This window comes from Tachysurus vachellii, chromosome 22 (genome assembly GCF_030014155.1).
Source record: "Tachysurus vachellii isolate PV-2020 chromosome 22, HZAU_Pvac_v1, whole genome shotgun sequence".
Taxonomy (NCBI): Eukaryota; Metazoa; Chordata; class Actinopteri; order Siluriformes; family Bagridae; genus Tachysurus; species Tachysurus vachellii.
In genome coordinates, this window is record NC_083481.1 from 9863992 (window position 1) to 9877124 (window position 13133).

Genomic DNA, 13133 nt, shown 5'->3' on the forward strand with positions numbered 1-13133 from the left:
GGTTAGCACGTTTGCCTCACACCTCCAGGGTTGGGGGTTCGATTCTTGTGTATATTCTCATTCTCCGCCTTGTGTGTGTGGAGTTTGCATGTTCTCCCCGTGCCTCGGGGGTTTCCTCCGGGTGCTCCGGTTTCCTCCCCCGGTCCAAAGACATGCACGGTAGGTTGATTGGCATCTCTGGAAAATCGTCTGTAGTGTGTGATTGCGTGAGTGAATGATAGTGTGTGTGTGTGCCCTGCGATGGGTTGGCACTCCGTAAAGGGTGTATCCTGCCTTGATGCCCCATGATGCCTGAGATAGGCACAGGCTCCCCGTGACCCGAAGTAGTTCGGATAAGCGGTAGAAAATGAGTGAGTGAGTGAGTGAATTGAATTGAGGAGTTAGATAACAGCATGAGGCTGCAAAATATAAGTTACATGTGTATTTAAATATGTGTATTTAAATTTACAAAGAATTATTGTGCAAATTAGGAGTAAGAAACTATTTAAACATCACCGAATACTCTTTCATACATCAGAATGTGTCTGTTTCAGTGAAGAAATAAAATGTTTGATGTCTTGTGACTGGTTCAGACTGCATATAATTTGTTATTAAGTGTAATCAGATGACTGGACTAAATAGGATATATTGCTTGGATCACAAAAATATCAGAGTAACAGACTGGATTTGAATATAATAACATCATAGGACAATATATAGGACAAGGAGTTGTAATTATTTTATTTACTGTTTGTTCCTTAGCACACCCAGGACTGTGTCTGACTGAACCATGTGTGAGTGTAGCAGCGGCTGTAATGGGAGCTCTGGACCGCTCAGTGGATCCATGTAATGACTTTTACAGCTATGCATGTGGTGGATGGATGAAGAGAAATCCACTACCGGAAGGCAAATCACGATGGGATACCTTCAGTAATCTCTGGGAGCACAACATGGCAGTCATGAAGAATTTACTAGGTCAGACCACTACCAAGAACTGTTTACTTTAGTTATATAAAACAAATACAATTGTGTTGAATTATATATTTAAAAAAGAATAATCTCAGATGCCAAATACATTACAGTACAAAAGTTTCAGAAACCATTAATTTGTCTGTAGAATGGAGTTTAATTAATGAAATTAATTTGCTCTAAATGAACTATAATTAGCATTTGGTATGGTATACTGAAACTTTTTTGTTTATTCATGCTTTATGGGTCTCTTAGCAAATACAGTATGTATACAGGTTATTCATATATTTTACTCAATGAAGTTTTATCGAAATAATGTTCTAAATAAATTTTTATTACACATTAAATTTGGCTGAGGAAAAAAAAAGCGCTGCCATACTTTCGTAATGTTACATGGCCATTTTGAGACAATTTGTTTTATTAAAACAATCAAAGTCTGAGCTATTTTATGGCTTTATATTTATTTTAATGCTGTAGTTGGTAGTGGCAGTCCTCTGTATGAACTTGTTTGGCTTTGAAAAATTGTTCATTTCTTGTATTGTACCTAATTTGAACACAGTTCATGTTTTGTCTTGTATGGTATGATCCTGGAGGTTACTATTTTTTTAATTAAAATGTGTACACATGTACAGGATGAATACAAATATTTTCTTGGCATTTCCAATTAGAAAGCACAGATCATCAGGGCTTGAGTCAGGCTCAGGAGAAGGTCCTGAAATACTACAAAGCCTGCATGAATGAAGCCAAGATCGAGGAGCTGGGAGCCCGTCCCTTACAGGAGCTCATCAACCAGGTGGACTTTTAAATGCACCTTAAAACTTATTCATGTCAGTGAATCCTTACTCTAGACACTTTCTCTGATTTTGTTATTTAAATGCTAACAGGTAACATTTTTTAAAATTATTTTTCTCCTCCAGTAACTCCCAGTAGTACATTAGGTGTCACCTCAGTATCCCTGAGCTCATAGCTTTTATATCAGGTCTACGCGAATGTCCAGTGTGCAAAATAGATAGATTTCCTGTTTTTTTTCTACTAATTCAGTTTCTGTCATACTGTCCCAAAATGTAAGTACTGCACAACAATGACTATTTACCTGAATGAAAGGATAGGCATGTCCCAAAACGGATCATTTTCTAAAAAATATTTCTTAAAAAAAAAAAGAAATTACACACCAGGGGCCAGATTTTATTTCCAGTGCAATTCAATCCACAGTCTTTGGTGGTTAAAGAATTCATAGTGCGCTCAATAGAGTATCTGTGTGAGAGCTGGTGTGTTTGGTGCGGTGTGGACATCAGGGGCGTGGAGCAGAGATCGGGGCAGGACTGAGGAGTCTGGCAGCTCATGCTAGACTTGTGGCACAATGTCCTCTGTGTCCAGCAGTAGCTCTGCGAGAGTGAGAGGAAAGGCCAAGCTGCCATGCCCTCTGCTGCTAGCTGTCTTCTTGTCTGTGAGGGTAAAGAGGTTGTAGCACTACACTGATTGGCCACTGGTTTTCTTGCCGTGCTTCTGCCGCCCTGCCCCTTGGCCATGAGGAGTGAAAAATTTGCCGCTCTAAGGCTGTGGTGCAGGCCTTGTTGTCACAGTAGCTTTTGTTAATGTTGTCATTATTTTCTTTATACTAAATTTATTTTTGCACAATAGTCAGACGATAGAGACCAGCTTCTACAACGCCAAGTGGCCTGAGCACACAGGGTACTACGTTTGACCCAATGTGGTATAATGAGCTTAATTATAACTGCATGCTATAATGAGCTTAATTATAACTGCTTCATGCAGTAATACATATATCCACCTTATGCTTAGGAATTTTGTCTTTTTTTCAGACAGGAGGCTGGGCCTTGACTGTCGCCTGGGACAAGAATAACTTCCAGGAGGTTTTGCGCACTGTGTCAGCTAGCTATCGCACCTCACCTTTCTTCACTGTGTTTATCAGCACAGATTCTAAGAACTCCAACAGCAACATCATCCAGGTGAACAGCCTCCTTCACTGCTGGCCAAGTCGTAGTACTACATAATTCTTTAATATTGTTTTTAATTTATTGTGTTATTTATAAGGTGATATGAATTCAGGAGCATTAGAATCCTGGTTAATGACAAAATATTAAACAGTTGCTTTATCTTTCCTGCAGGTTGATCAGTCTGGACTGGGCTTGCCATCTCGGGAGTACTATCTCAACAAGACCACAAATGAGAAGGTATCTAGAAGAATAACTAAAACTAAAATTAAAAGATATATGCTTCAATAAGAATTTAGTAAAACTTGGGAAATATCATTGGTTTTTGTTTGTTAAATATACTATAAAGACATTTCTCATTGTCAGACTTTTGTAGAATATGCTGACTTTTAAAATAAGTTAATTAAAGCTAATAAAAGTTATTTATATAATCTTAAATGATTTTTTGTTACACATTCATATTCTAAAACTTTCATTTCTCAAAAGTCTAAGTGAATGTCATGGTTTCTTATGCCTGCAGTATCTCAACGCATATCTGAACTTCCTGGTAGAGCTCGGAGTCCTGCTGGGTGGCTCAGAGGAGACATCTCGCACTTTGATGCAGGAGATTGTAGATTTTGAAACCACTCTGGCCAACATTACGGTTCCTCAGGAGGAGAGAAGGGATGAAGAGCTCATCTATCATAAGATTCAAGCTAAAGATTTAGCAGTGAGTTACACGATGGCTTGAGAATAGAAAGGTTAAAATCTATTTTAGCCTAATCTGTATGTGTGTGTGTGTGTGTGTGTTAACCCTTTAGACACTGGCTCCTGCAGTGGACTGGATGCCTTTTCTCAAAGCAGTGTTTGCTCCTGTTGCTCTTAATGAATCAGAGCCTGTGGTGCTCTATGCTACTGACTACCTCCAGAAAGTTTCACAGCTTATTAGCAAAACCAACAAGAGGTAGATCTCTATCATTTATCCAAAACCGAATACAAAATATAAATACCAAAATATTAAAAGATTGTATTTGTAGTCAACTTTAGGTGTGTGGCATTATAGACCTCATCTCTGTCTCGTTATTAAGTCTGCACAAATGGCTGAGCTGATCTTCCTGTGTGAATGCAGCACGCTGAATAACTACATGATCATGAAAGTGGTGAGGAAGATGGTCTCCATATTGGACCAGAAGTTCCAGGATGCTGAACAGCGTTTTCTTGAAGTCATGTACGGTGCCAAGAAGGTCAGTGACTAAAGTTTAAAAATTAGGTAAATAAAACTTTACCCAAATTTGGAGGACAAAATTTGGAGGCCAAATTTATTATTAAAAATATATTTCAGATTTACCAAAGTTTCAATAACACTTCTTTTCGAATGTGTATGTTGGTAAACACCTAGAAATGATCAAGACTGTTTGCCCACAAAACTCATGAAAGGCTCACAGAGAAATAGAAATAACAAAATATTTTGCACAAATTCAGGAGTTCTTATAGCATATGAACATTTTCCAATTGAACTTTTTTTTATAAATATCACATTTCATGTGTAAATGATATTTATTTATTAAATTAATTTTTATCAAGCATGATAAATGAGGAAAAATTGTCCCTAGTGTGTGATTGCGTGAGTGAATGAGAGTGTGTGTGTGCCCTGCGATGGGTTGGCACTCCGTCCAGGGTGTATCCTGCCTTGATGCCCAATGACGCCTGAGATAGGCACAGGCTCCCCGTGACCCGAGGTAGTTCGGATAAGCGGTAGAAGATGAATGAATGAATGATAAATGAGGCTCATTGTTCCATTCTTTTTGCCTGACATTGGTCATCTATTATTAAAATCTTAAACCCATTAGCCTGCTGTAATGATAAGCAAAGTAATTAGCAGCTGAAGCAGAGCTCATGAAGTATCATTAAAAGTTATAAACCACACCTTCAGTGAACTCATTAATAGAGGAGGAAATTGGAAAGTTATATACTGTATGTGTTGGAAGGTAGGTAAATAGAAAAGTAAGTGCGGAAGTGTCGAAAGTTGAGTTTGTAAATCTGTTTTTTTTATAATTAGCTTTATGATTGTGGAAAACTTTGTAGGTGGGGGTTTAGTGTAGAATCCCAATGTGTAACACTGATAAGACACTAACTAGGCTGGGCCTGTACAGCTCATATTAAGCAGAGATCCTGTTCTCCTGACCTCATCTTCCTTGAGGGTTAGGCTGAAATAACAAGCTACGAGTCTGTGAACTACGGCTGATGTGAGTGTGTGTGTACTCGAGTGAGTGTGATGGGAAGGAGGAAAGAGCAGGAAGGAGATTTTGTTGGATGACTAAAACAACAAAAGTTAGACACATTATTTTGTACACATTATATTGTATTTTATACCTATGTGACTAGTTATACACTATTTTTTCCCCTCAACACTTCATTTATTTACTCGTTCTTTGCACTTCATGGTGTGTGTCGTTGGCTTTTGGTCTCTTCAAAAAGATAAAGGCATAATAAGGTTCTTGAGGTCAAATAATATACTGGAAACATGTTTCACTCCATAAATAGTCTACTGGTAACTGCTCCCAAATTTAGAGACACAGTCAGTGATTTCAGTTAAAATTAAACATAACTCTTTTGAAAATCTATAGTTTTGTAAAGTATATTTTTAGTTATTGGTTGAATGCTTTTAGTTGTCTGTACGTTTTTAGTAATTGGTTGAATGCTGATTGTTCGCAGCTTCTGTACTGTATATTTTTCTCACATTTACAGAGCATGTGGCCCCACAGAGGCTACATTTCTTCTTCTAAACTTTTTATTGTCGGCTACCAGAAATATAAAGTGCTGTGTCTTCAAAACAAAATCCCAGATTGCATCTTTAAAATCTTTCATTTTGATTGATTGTTTAACTAGGATTTAAGGATGCCGTTTGCTTTGTTTATTTCAGCTTGAGTACTTTATTTTAAGAACTAGAATATGAATGAGGAGAACTCACTGTTCTTTCTTTGTTATTCTGAGCTAATGGACAACAGGTTTGAGTATTAAGTTGGCAATGTTTCAGAGCTGCACTCCTCGCTGGAAACTGTGCGTCAGTGACACAGACAGTGCACTAGGCTTTGCCCTGGGGGCTCTATTTGTCAAAGCCACGTTCACTGAGGACAGCAAGGCCTTTGTGAGTATGCCTTATCCATCATGTTTTAATACAGCAGTTAGGCTGAACACATTTAACCTTCTCCTTTGTGTGGATCTCAGGCTGAAAACATGGTTTCGGAAATCAAATGGGCTTTTGAGGACAGCTTGAAACATGTGAGTTGGATGGATGGTGAAACCAAAAAGGCAGCCAAAGAGAAGGTGAGCGGCAGAATGTTCATCAAAACAAAACGACAAAAAATAAACTGATGCACAACCAGTTGACCATCTGTTCACCTGAACGTAAATGATTTTTTTAGAAAGTATGTGATGTGTGCTCTGTACTACAAAAATCTAAGATCATTTGTGATAATGCAGTTATTTTGCAATCCTTTCTTTTTAATATGATTTGTAATTTGTAAAACTCTTTTTTTTTTTTTTTAAACTAATTATGGTTGCATATGTTGCCTCAGAGAACCCATAAAGTGGGAAGCCCTCTGTCCTAAAGACATCCCCATTTTTAAATGCAATTTAATATCAATTGTGCACTTGCTTGCAGAGAACACTGTAGTCAAAGCTGTACTGTTTTAGGAAATTAATAAACACATCTGGCCAATCAGAATTTATTAAATGTCTGATGTAGTTCAGTGTTTCTTAGAATGTTCCTGATTTTGAAAAATGTTTGTCACTTGATTACAGTCTTAACTGTACATTAACGTTTTAATTAGTAAATTAAATTAACCACTATTCAAACTATCATGTTTTTGCACTTGTACTCTTTGCTACCACCTGGTGCTCAAATATATAAATATATATATAAAAAAATATATATATATATATGAGAGAGAGAGAGAGAGAGAGAGCACTGAGAAGCAGCGGCGTATTTTTCTTTTCTTACAGGCGGATGCAATATACAATATGGTAGGCTACCCAAAGTTCATCATGGATCCCAAGGAGATAGACAAAGTGTTCTATGAAGTAGGTACAGAATAATGTCATTATTGTAATGCAATATTACATAAGATACAAAATAGAAGTTTTCCTTTTTTAAATATATTGTCTTGCATCAGATTAGTTGATATGGGCCTTGTAATTGTACAGTGTAGGATGAAAACATAATGTGTGAATGAAAAAATAATGATCTCTATATAATGATTATGTATATCAAACTTATATAAAATAGCTGTGAAATGTTTTATTTCTCTGGAAGCTTTGTGGTTTTATGCTGTACTACATTTTACTTCTTGGATTTTGTTTTGTACAACATATTCATCAGTATAAAACTATTTCTTCTTTTAAACTACTACCAGTGAAGAATTATATGTAATTACTTTCTGTGATAGCTATACTCACATTTGATTTATGTATCTCTCATCTATTGAAGAGGGCTTTGACTGATTATGGGTTATGTGTTATGATGTCTCATGACATGTCTCATCTTGATCAAAACCACAGAAAATTTGTGGCCATTTTGAATAATTGTATTCTCCTTTGAATAATGTGGAGTTTATTTAACAATCACAAAATGAAATCATTAAGGGATTGTTGTATGGAGGTTTAAAGTTTTATGCATGTCTATTTAATGTTGTTCTGTGTTTTGTTCTTTTGTTAGTTTGAAGTTGTGCCAGACTTATACTTCCAGAATGTCATGCAATACTACAACTTTTCTGGCCGGGTAACAGCTGACCAGCTGAGAAAAGCCCCAAACAGAGATCAGTAAGGAGCAGCTCTGCTTACACACTCGCTACATCCGCTGCTGACCCATTTTTTTACACACTGCTAACTAGAATTCGGCTGTAAGCGTTCTTCATCCTCCTCTTGTACAGATGGAGTATGACCCCACCTACAGTGAATGCCTATTACAACCCCACCAAGAATGAGATTGTGCTTCCTGCTGGTATCCTCCAAGCCCCATTCTACAGTCATTCCTGGCCAAAGTAAAGTAAAGTTCACACACTATTTACCTCATCACCTTACCACTTGAGGCAATGTATAAAATTAAAAAGGTGCTATGAGTAAGAGAATGTTTAATATTTGCTTTTCTAGAGCCTTGACTTTTGGTGGCATTGGTGTTGTTATGGGTCATGAGCTGACTCATGCATTTGATGATCAAGGTAAATGTAATTATTTGATGAAATTCAGTAGTCTTTGTCTGTAGGGAAAAATATAGTAGATTAGAGCAATATTGTAGCTGGACTTTTCTGTTAACATCACATACAAGGTCCTTGTGTGAGTCACTGCCGTTAGCTTTTTAGCCTGTGAATGAAAAGCCATAGTCAAGTATAAACTAGAACATTTACAGTATATTCTAGCTTCACCTTGGATCATTGTTCCCCCATATTTTCTATCAGTATACAAACACTTTACTGACAAATGAGTCTGGTCATTACTCATTCACTGAAATGTCCAGTGTTCCCTAAATTTCACTGTTGCCAGATTAAAGCACTCCGGTCTTGCATGGCATACATATATTTTTGCTTTATCTATAATTGACATTGCTTTCCCTTTACACAAAACTCTGTGTCTATTTGCCAGTTCATTAAAGCTACAATAAACAGTTGTCATTATTATGTTTTGTTTCTTCTTTATAGATATTTTAGTAAATAAAGCTTAAAATTAAATTAACCCACCACCTATCAATATTTATTAATTAATTTATTAACATATTAATGTTTAATGTGGATGTATGCATGTATGGTTATGCAATGGTGTGTTATGCTCCTAGGAAGAGAATATGATAAGGATGGTAACTTGCGCTCATGGTGGAAGAATGAATCAGTGAGTGCATTTAAGCAACAGACCCGGTGCTTGGTGGAACAATACAGCAACTACAGCATAAACAAGGAAGCCCTGAATGGCAAGCACACTCTTGGTGAGAACATTGCTGACAATGGTGGCCTCAAAGCAGCTTACAAGGTTTGTGTAGATCATCTTTCATAATTTGAATATATTTCTCAGTAGACATATTGGTGATTTAACTTCCCTTTGTCCATAGAACTATGTTTTTAAGATTTACTCACCGGTTTCCATGTAATGTATCTATATACAAGATCTAGGCCTGGGGAAGAGCTGGGTTTTACATATCAAAAGCTAAATAAGTCAGATTTAAGTTGAGTTTAATTTTCATACTTTCGTACTTTAACGAGCAAAAACAGTGTTATAGTTTACTCTTCATAACCCGGAATGTGGTGTGAATGGTCCATCCACATATCCTTCCCATTCAGCACCCACAAGCTGGAAAAATCTGGAGTAGAAAACAGTGTGTCTCTCCCGCAAAACCTTGAAAACACAACAGGTGGCTTGGAAAGGGTCCCCCTTCACCATATCTCATTCTTTCCGCCAGGCGAAAAGTCAGAGGTTACAGAGCAGGCCTGGTATTGACAAAACATCTCTCAGCAGCTTCTGCCTGTTGATGTTCTGCCAATTCACAAAAGCTGCTCCGAGATTAGCACAGTGAAGATCTCTGAGTGGATTTATGGAATATGAATTATATTCCACTAAGAACAAAACAGTAATGAGTTTTTTATTTATTTATTTTTTTACTATGGTATTGAATGCTGTTTTGTGCTGCAGGCATATGTGAACTGGATCCAGAAGAATGGGGAGGAGGCTACACTGCCCGCTCTGGGAATGACAAATCATCAGCTATTCTTTGTTAGTTTTGCCCAGGTTTGTTTTTCTCGCTTTATTCATTGTTTACAAAGAATGCAATTAACCGAGCACTCAGTGAAAAAGAAAACCGAGCACTCAGTAAAAAAATGATTTGTGTTATTACTGGAGTAAGCATTATTGTTTTCCTCTTGGTAAAGGTGTGGTGCTCAGTGCGGACCCCAGAGAGCTCTCACGAGGGTGTGATCACTGACCCCCACAGCCCCTCACGCTTCAGAGTCATTGGCACCATCTCCAACTCCCACGAGTTCTCCAAACACTTTGGTTGTAAGGAGGATTCGCTAATGAACCCTAAGCGGAAGTGTGAACTCTGGTGACCCCATTACCACAGTTTGATGAATCCCAGAAACCCGTGCTTTGCTCTTGCACAAAACCCAGTGGACTTGTATTTAAATATGTTTTAATGTAGGGATCTTTTTTATTCTTATCAGGACTCAAGAAAATCACTTACACTGGTTTTGTAAATACATGGGTCTTTATTTTTATTATAAGCTATTATTTTTTAAGGGGGAAATCATTATTGTTCATCTTGTTACAATGTTATATATTTCATAGATTGTTCACTGAATCTTGTGTCATACAATGTTATCGAATGTAGTTTATGACTGGGAACAGAGGTGTCGACTTATTTTACAGGCCACAGAACACTAAGTTGGACTGGACAAAAAAAAAAAATCAACAGATTGCAGTTACCACGTAAACAAATTAAAATTATTAACATTATTAACCCCTGTATAGAATATTTGGATAATACTAAACCTTAATATAGCTTACTTAAAAAAATAGAAAGTAAGCATGGAATTAGAAAACCAATTCCTATATTTATTTCAAACAAAATGATTCTTTTACATTTTAATGTGACTGCGTTGGAGATCTTCCATTTAACATCCTTCGGCTTAACCGTTGCAGATTTGTTACCCAAAACCTATCATTTCTTTTTGGAAAAATCTCTAATCATCATTAAAAAAAACAAATAATACACAAGCAATAGTTAAATAAATCAAAATGCCAACAAATAAAGAATAGAGCCTTGGCCAAAAAACATTGCAAATCTAAGGAATGCCATTAGCCAGATGAAATAATTATGAAATATATATAAAAATAAAAAAAATAGTCTCTCAGATGAGTTGTGATTAGATTAAAAATGCCACCACTGGGTCACGGGGGAAAAATCCAAAATTATTTACTAGCATCCATATCCAGTCATCCAGATACTAGATCTTGATCTCCCAGTTTTGTTCTCCATTTTTGTTCTGGAACTTTGATGTATGTATTGTGCAATATTTAAAACCTGTATGTGGTAAAGACATTCTCCCAAATGCTGTGAATGTACAGTCATGGCCAAATGTTTTGGCAGTGATGTTTTGCAAAGTTTGCTGTTTCAGTATACGAAGATTATTTTTCCACATGTTTCTATAGTATACTGGAAAACAGTGATAAGCATATGTTTTAAAGGTTTTGATTGGCAAAAACATTTAATATATGCAAACAGTCAATATTTACAGTGTTGACCCTCTTCATAAAATTTGCAATTCGCTTTGGCATGCTGGATATTAACTTCTGGGCCAAATCCTGACTAATGGCGATCCATTATAAGTGCTTGGAGTTGATCAGAATTTGTGGGCTTCTGCTTGTCCACTCGCCTTTTGTGGATTGACCACAGGTTCTCTATAAGATTGAGATCTGGGGAGTTGCCTGGCCACAGATTCAAAGTTTCAATGTAATGATCTTTGAGCCACTTCATAATCACTCTTGCCTTGTAACATGGTGCTCCATCATGCTGGAAAATGCACGGATCAGAACCAAATTGCTCCTGGATCGTTGGGAGAAGTTGTTCTTGCAGGATATTTTGAACACATTCTTTATTCATGGCAGTATTTTTGGGTAGAAATGTAACTGATCCCAGTCTTTTGGTTGAAAAGCAACCCCACACATGGATGATCTCAGGATGCTTCACTGTTGTCATGACACAGGACTCATGGTAGCGTTCACCTTTTCTTCTCCAAACAATCGATTTTCCAGATGTTCCAAACAGTTGGAAAGGAGCTTCATCAGAGAAATTAACTGCACCAGTCTTCTGCTGTCCAATACTTATTTTCTGCAGAATTTTAGTCTGTTCTTGAAGTTTGTCTTTGCTGCCCCAGGCCATTGTCCAAAAGATTTCACCTGACTAGAACTTAATGACACTTTCAAATGTGCTGATGATATGATTAGACATATCATCATATTTTGACCAATAAAGCTTTTTGCAGTTATTTTAAATGCATGTGATCACTCTGCACAATAATCTAGAAACAATGTGAATAAACACCACAACAGCTTAAACAGCAGTCTTTGCAAAAGACAAAATTTATATTACTGCCAACACTTTTGGCCATGACTATAAATGTAAATGTATAGCCTGCTGTAGAAAGTGTGTGAATGAGTGTGTGAATGAGTGTGTGAATGAGTGTGTGAATGAGCGTGTGAATGAGCGTGTGAATGAGCGTGTGAATGAGCGTGTGAATGAGCGTGTGAATGAGCGTGTGAGTGAGCGTGTGGGTGAGCGTGTGAGTGAGCGTGTGGGTGAGCGTGTGGGTGAGCGTGTGGGTGAGCGTGTGGGTGAGCGTGTGGGTGAGCGCGTGGGTGAGCGCGTGGGTGAGCGCGTGGGTGAGCGCGTGGGTGAGCGCGTGGGTGAGCGCGTGGGTGAGCGCGTGGGTGAGCGCGTGGGTGAATGAATGAACAGATTCAGAGCTTTGTTTGATGGGGAATGATGGGGAAATATTTGCTGCTTTTCAAAACTGAGACTGCAAACATAATTGGTCCATTAATATGACCAGTGTTGATTTGATACAAATGTAAAATGTGAACACAAATTATAATGGATTTTCTTACCTTAATGCAAAAATTGTGATGCAATAAAATTTTATCCAAATAATTCAATAATCAAATGATTTATTATTCTTTATTTCTATTACAAATAATGAGGCCTTAGAGGCTTAAGTCTCGATATGACTCCTGTATAATTGTATGCATCATGTCATGACATGAAATGCGATGGGGTTCAGATGGGGTTTTTTTTGCAGACTATATGTTAATCAATACTCAATACTCAAATTATATATATATATATATATATATATATATATATATATATATATATATATATATATATATATATATATCATTAACAAACTCTTGTGAGTAGCAGTTTGAGTAGCAACAATTAGTGTATATTAGCATTTTATGATTTCTACTAAACCCTAGGATGGAGTTTCTAAACATTTTTGAGCAGACTCCTACATGGATATTAGTAGTAGTCATATATAGGCAACCCCACACCTACAATTTTATTTTATGAATATAGAATTATAAAAATAGGACTACTGTAACAGGGGGCATGGTGGCTCAGTGGCTAGCACCTTCACCTCTGAGTTTGGGGTTTGATTCCTATAGGAAAAGTTCTCCCTGTGCATGCATGTTCTCTGGTTTCCTCCC

At 37.1% G+C, this 13133-nt stretch overlaps 1 protein-coding gene across 1 annotated transcript in view; it reads left to right on the plus strand.

Moving 5' to 3' along the window:
- Nucleotides 1-12573, plus strand: part of ece1 (endothelin converting enzyme 1) — a 34806-nt gene extending 22233 nt beyond the window's left edge. The window contains exons 4-19 of the mRNA XM_060857723.1: nt 742-954; nt 1617-1741; nt 2772-2918; nt 3078-3143; nt 3424-3612; nt 3704-3846; nt 4012-4126; nt 5920-6030; nt 6111-6209; nt 6888-6965; nt 7600-7703; nt 7814-7924; nt 8034-8101; nt 8713-8903; nt 9561-9656; nt 9797-12573. Of these exons, the coding sequence (XP_060713706.1) occupies nt 742-954; nt 1617-1741; nt 2772-2918; nt 3078-3143; nt 3424-3612; nt 3704-3846; nt 4012-4126; nt 5920-6030; nt 6111-6209; nt 6888-6965; nt 7600-7703; nt 7814-7924; nt 8034-8101; nt 8713-8903; nt 9561-9656; nt 9797-9973 (2033 nt within the window). The 3' untranslated portion in view covers nt 9974-12573. The remainder of the gene's footprint in view (nt 1-741; nt 955-1616; nt 1742-2771; nt 2919-3077; nt 3144-3423; nt 3613-3703; nt 3847-4011; nt 4127-5919; nt 6031-6110; nt 6210-6887; nt 6966-7599; nt 7704-7813; nt 7925-8033; nt 8102-8712; nt 8904-9560; nt 9657-9796) is intronic.
- The last annotated feature ends 560 nt before the right edge of the window (nt 12574-13133 follow it).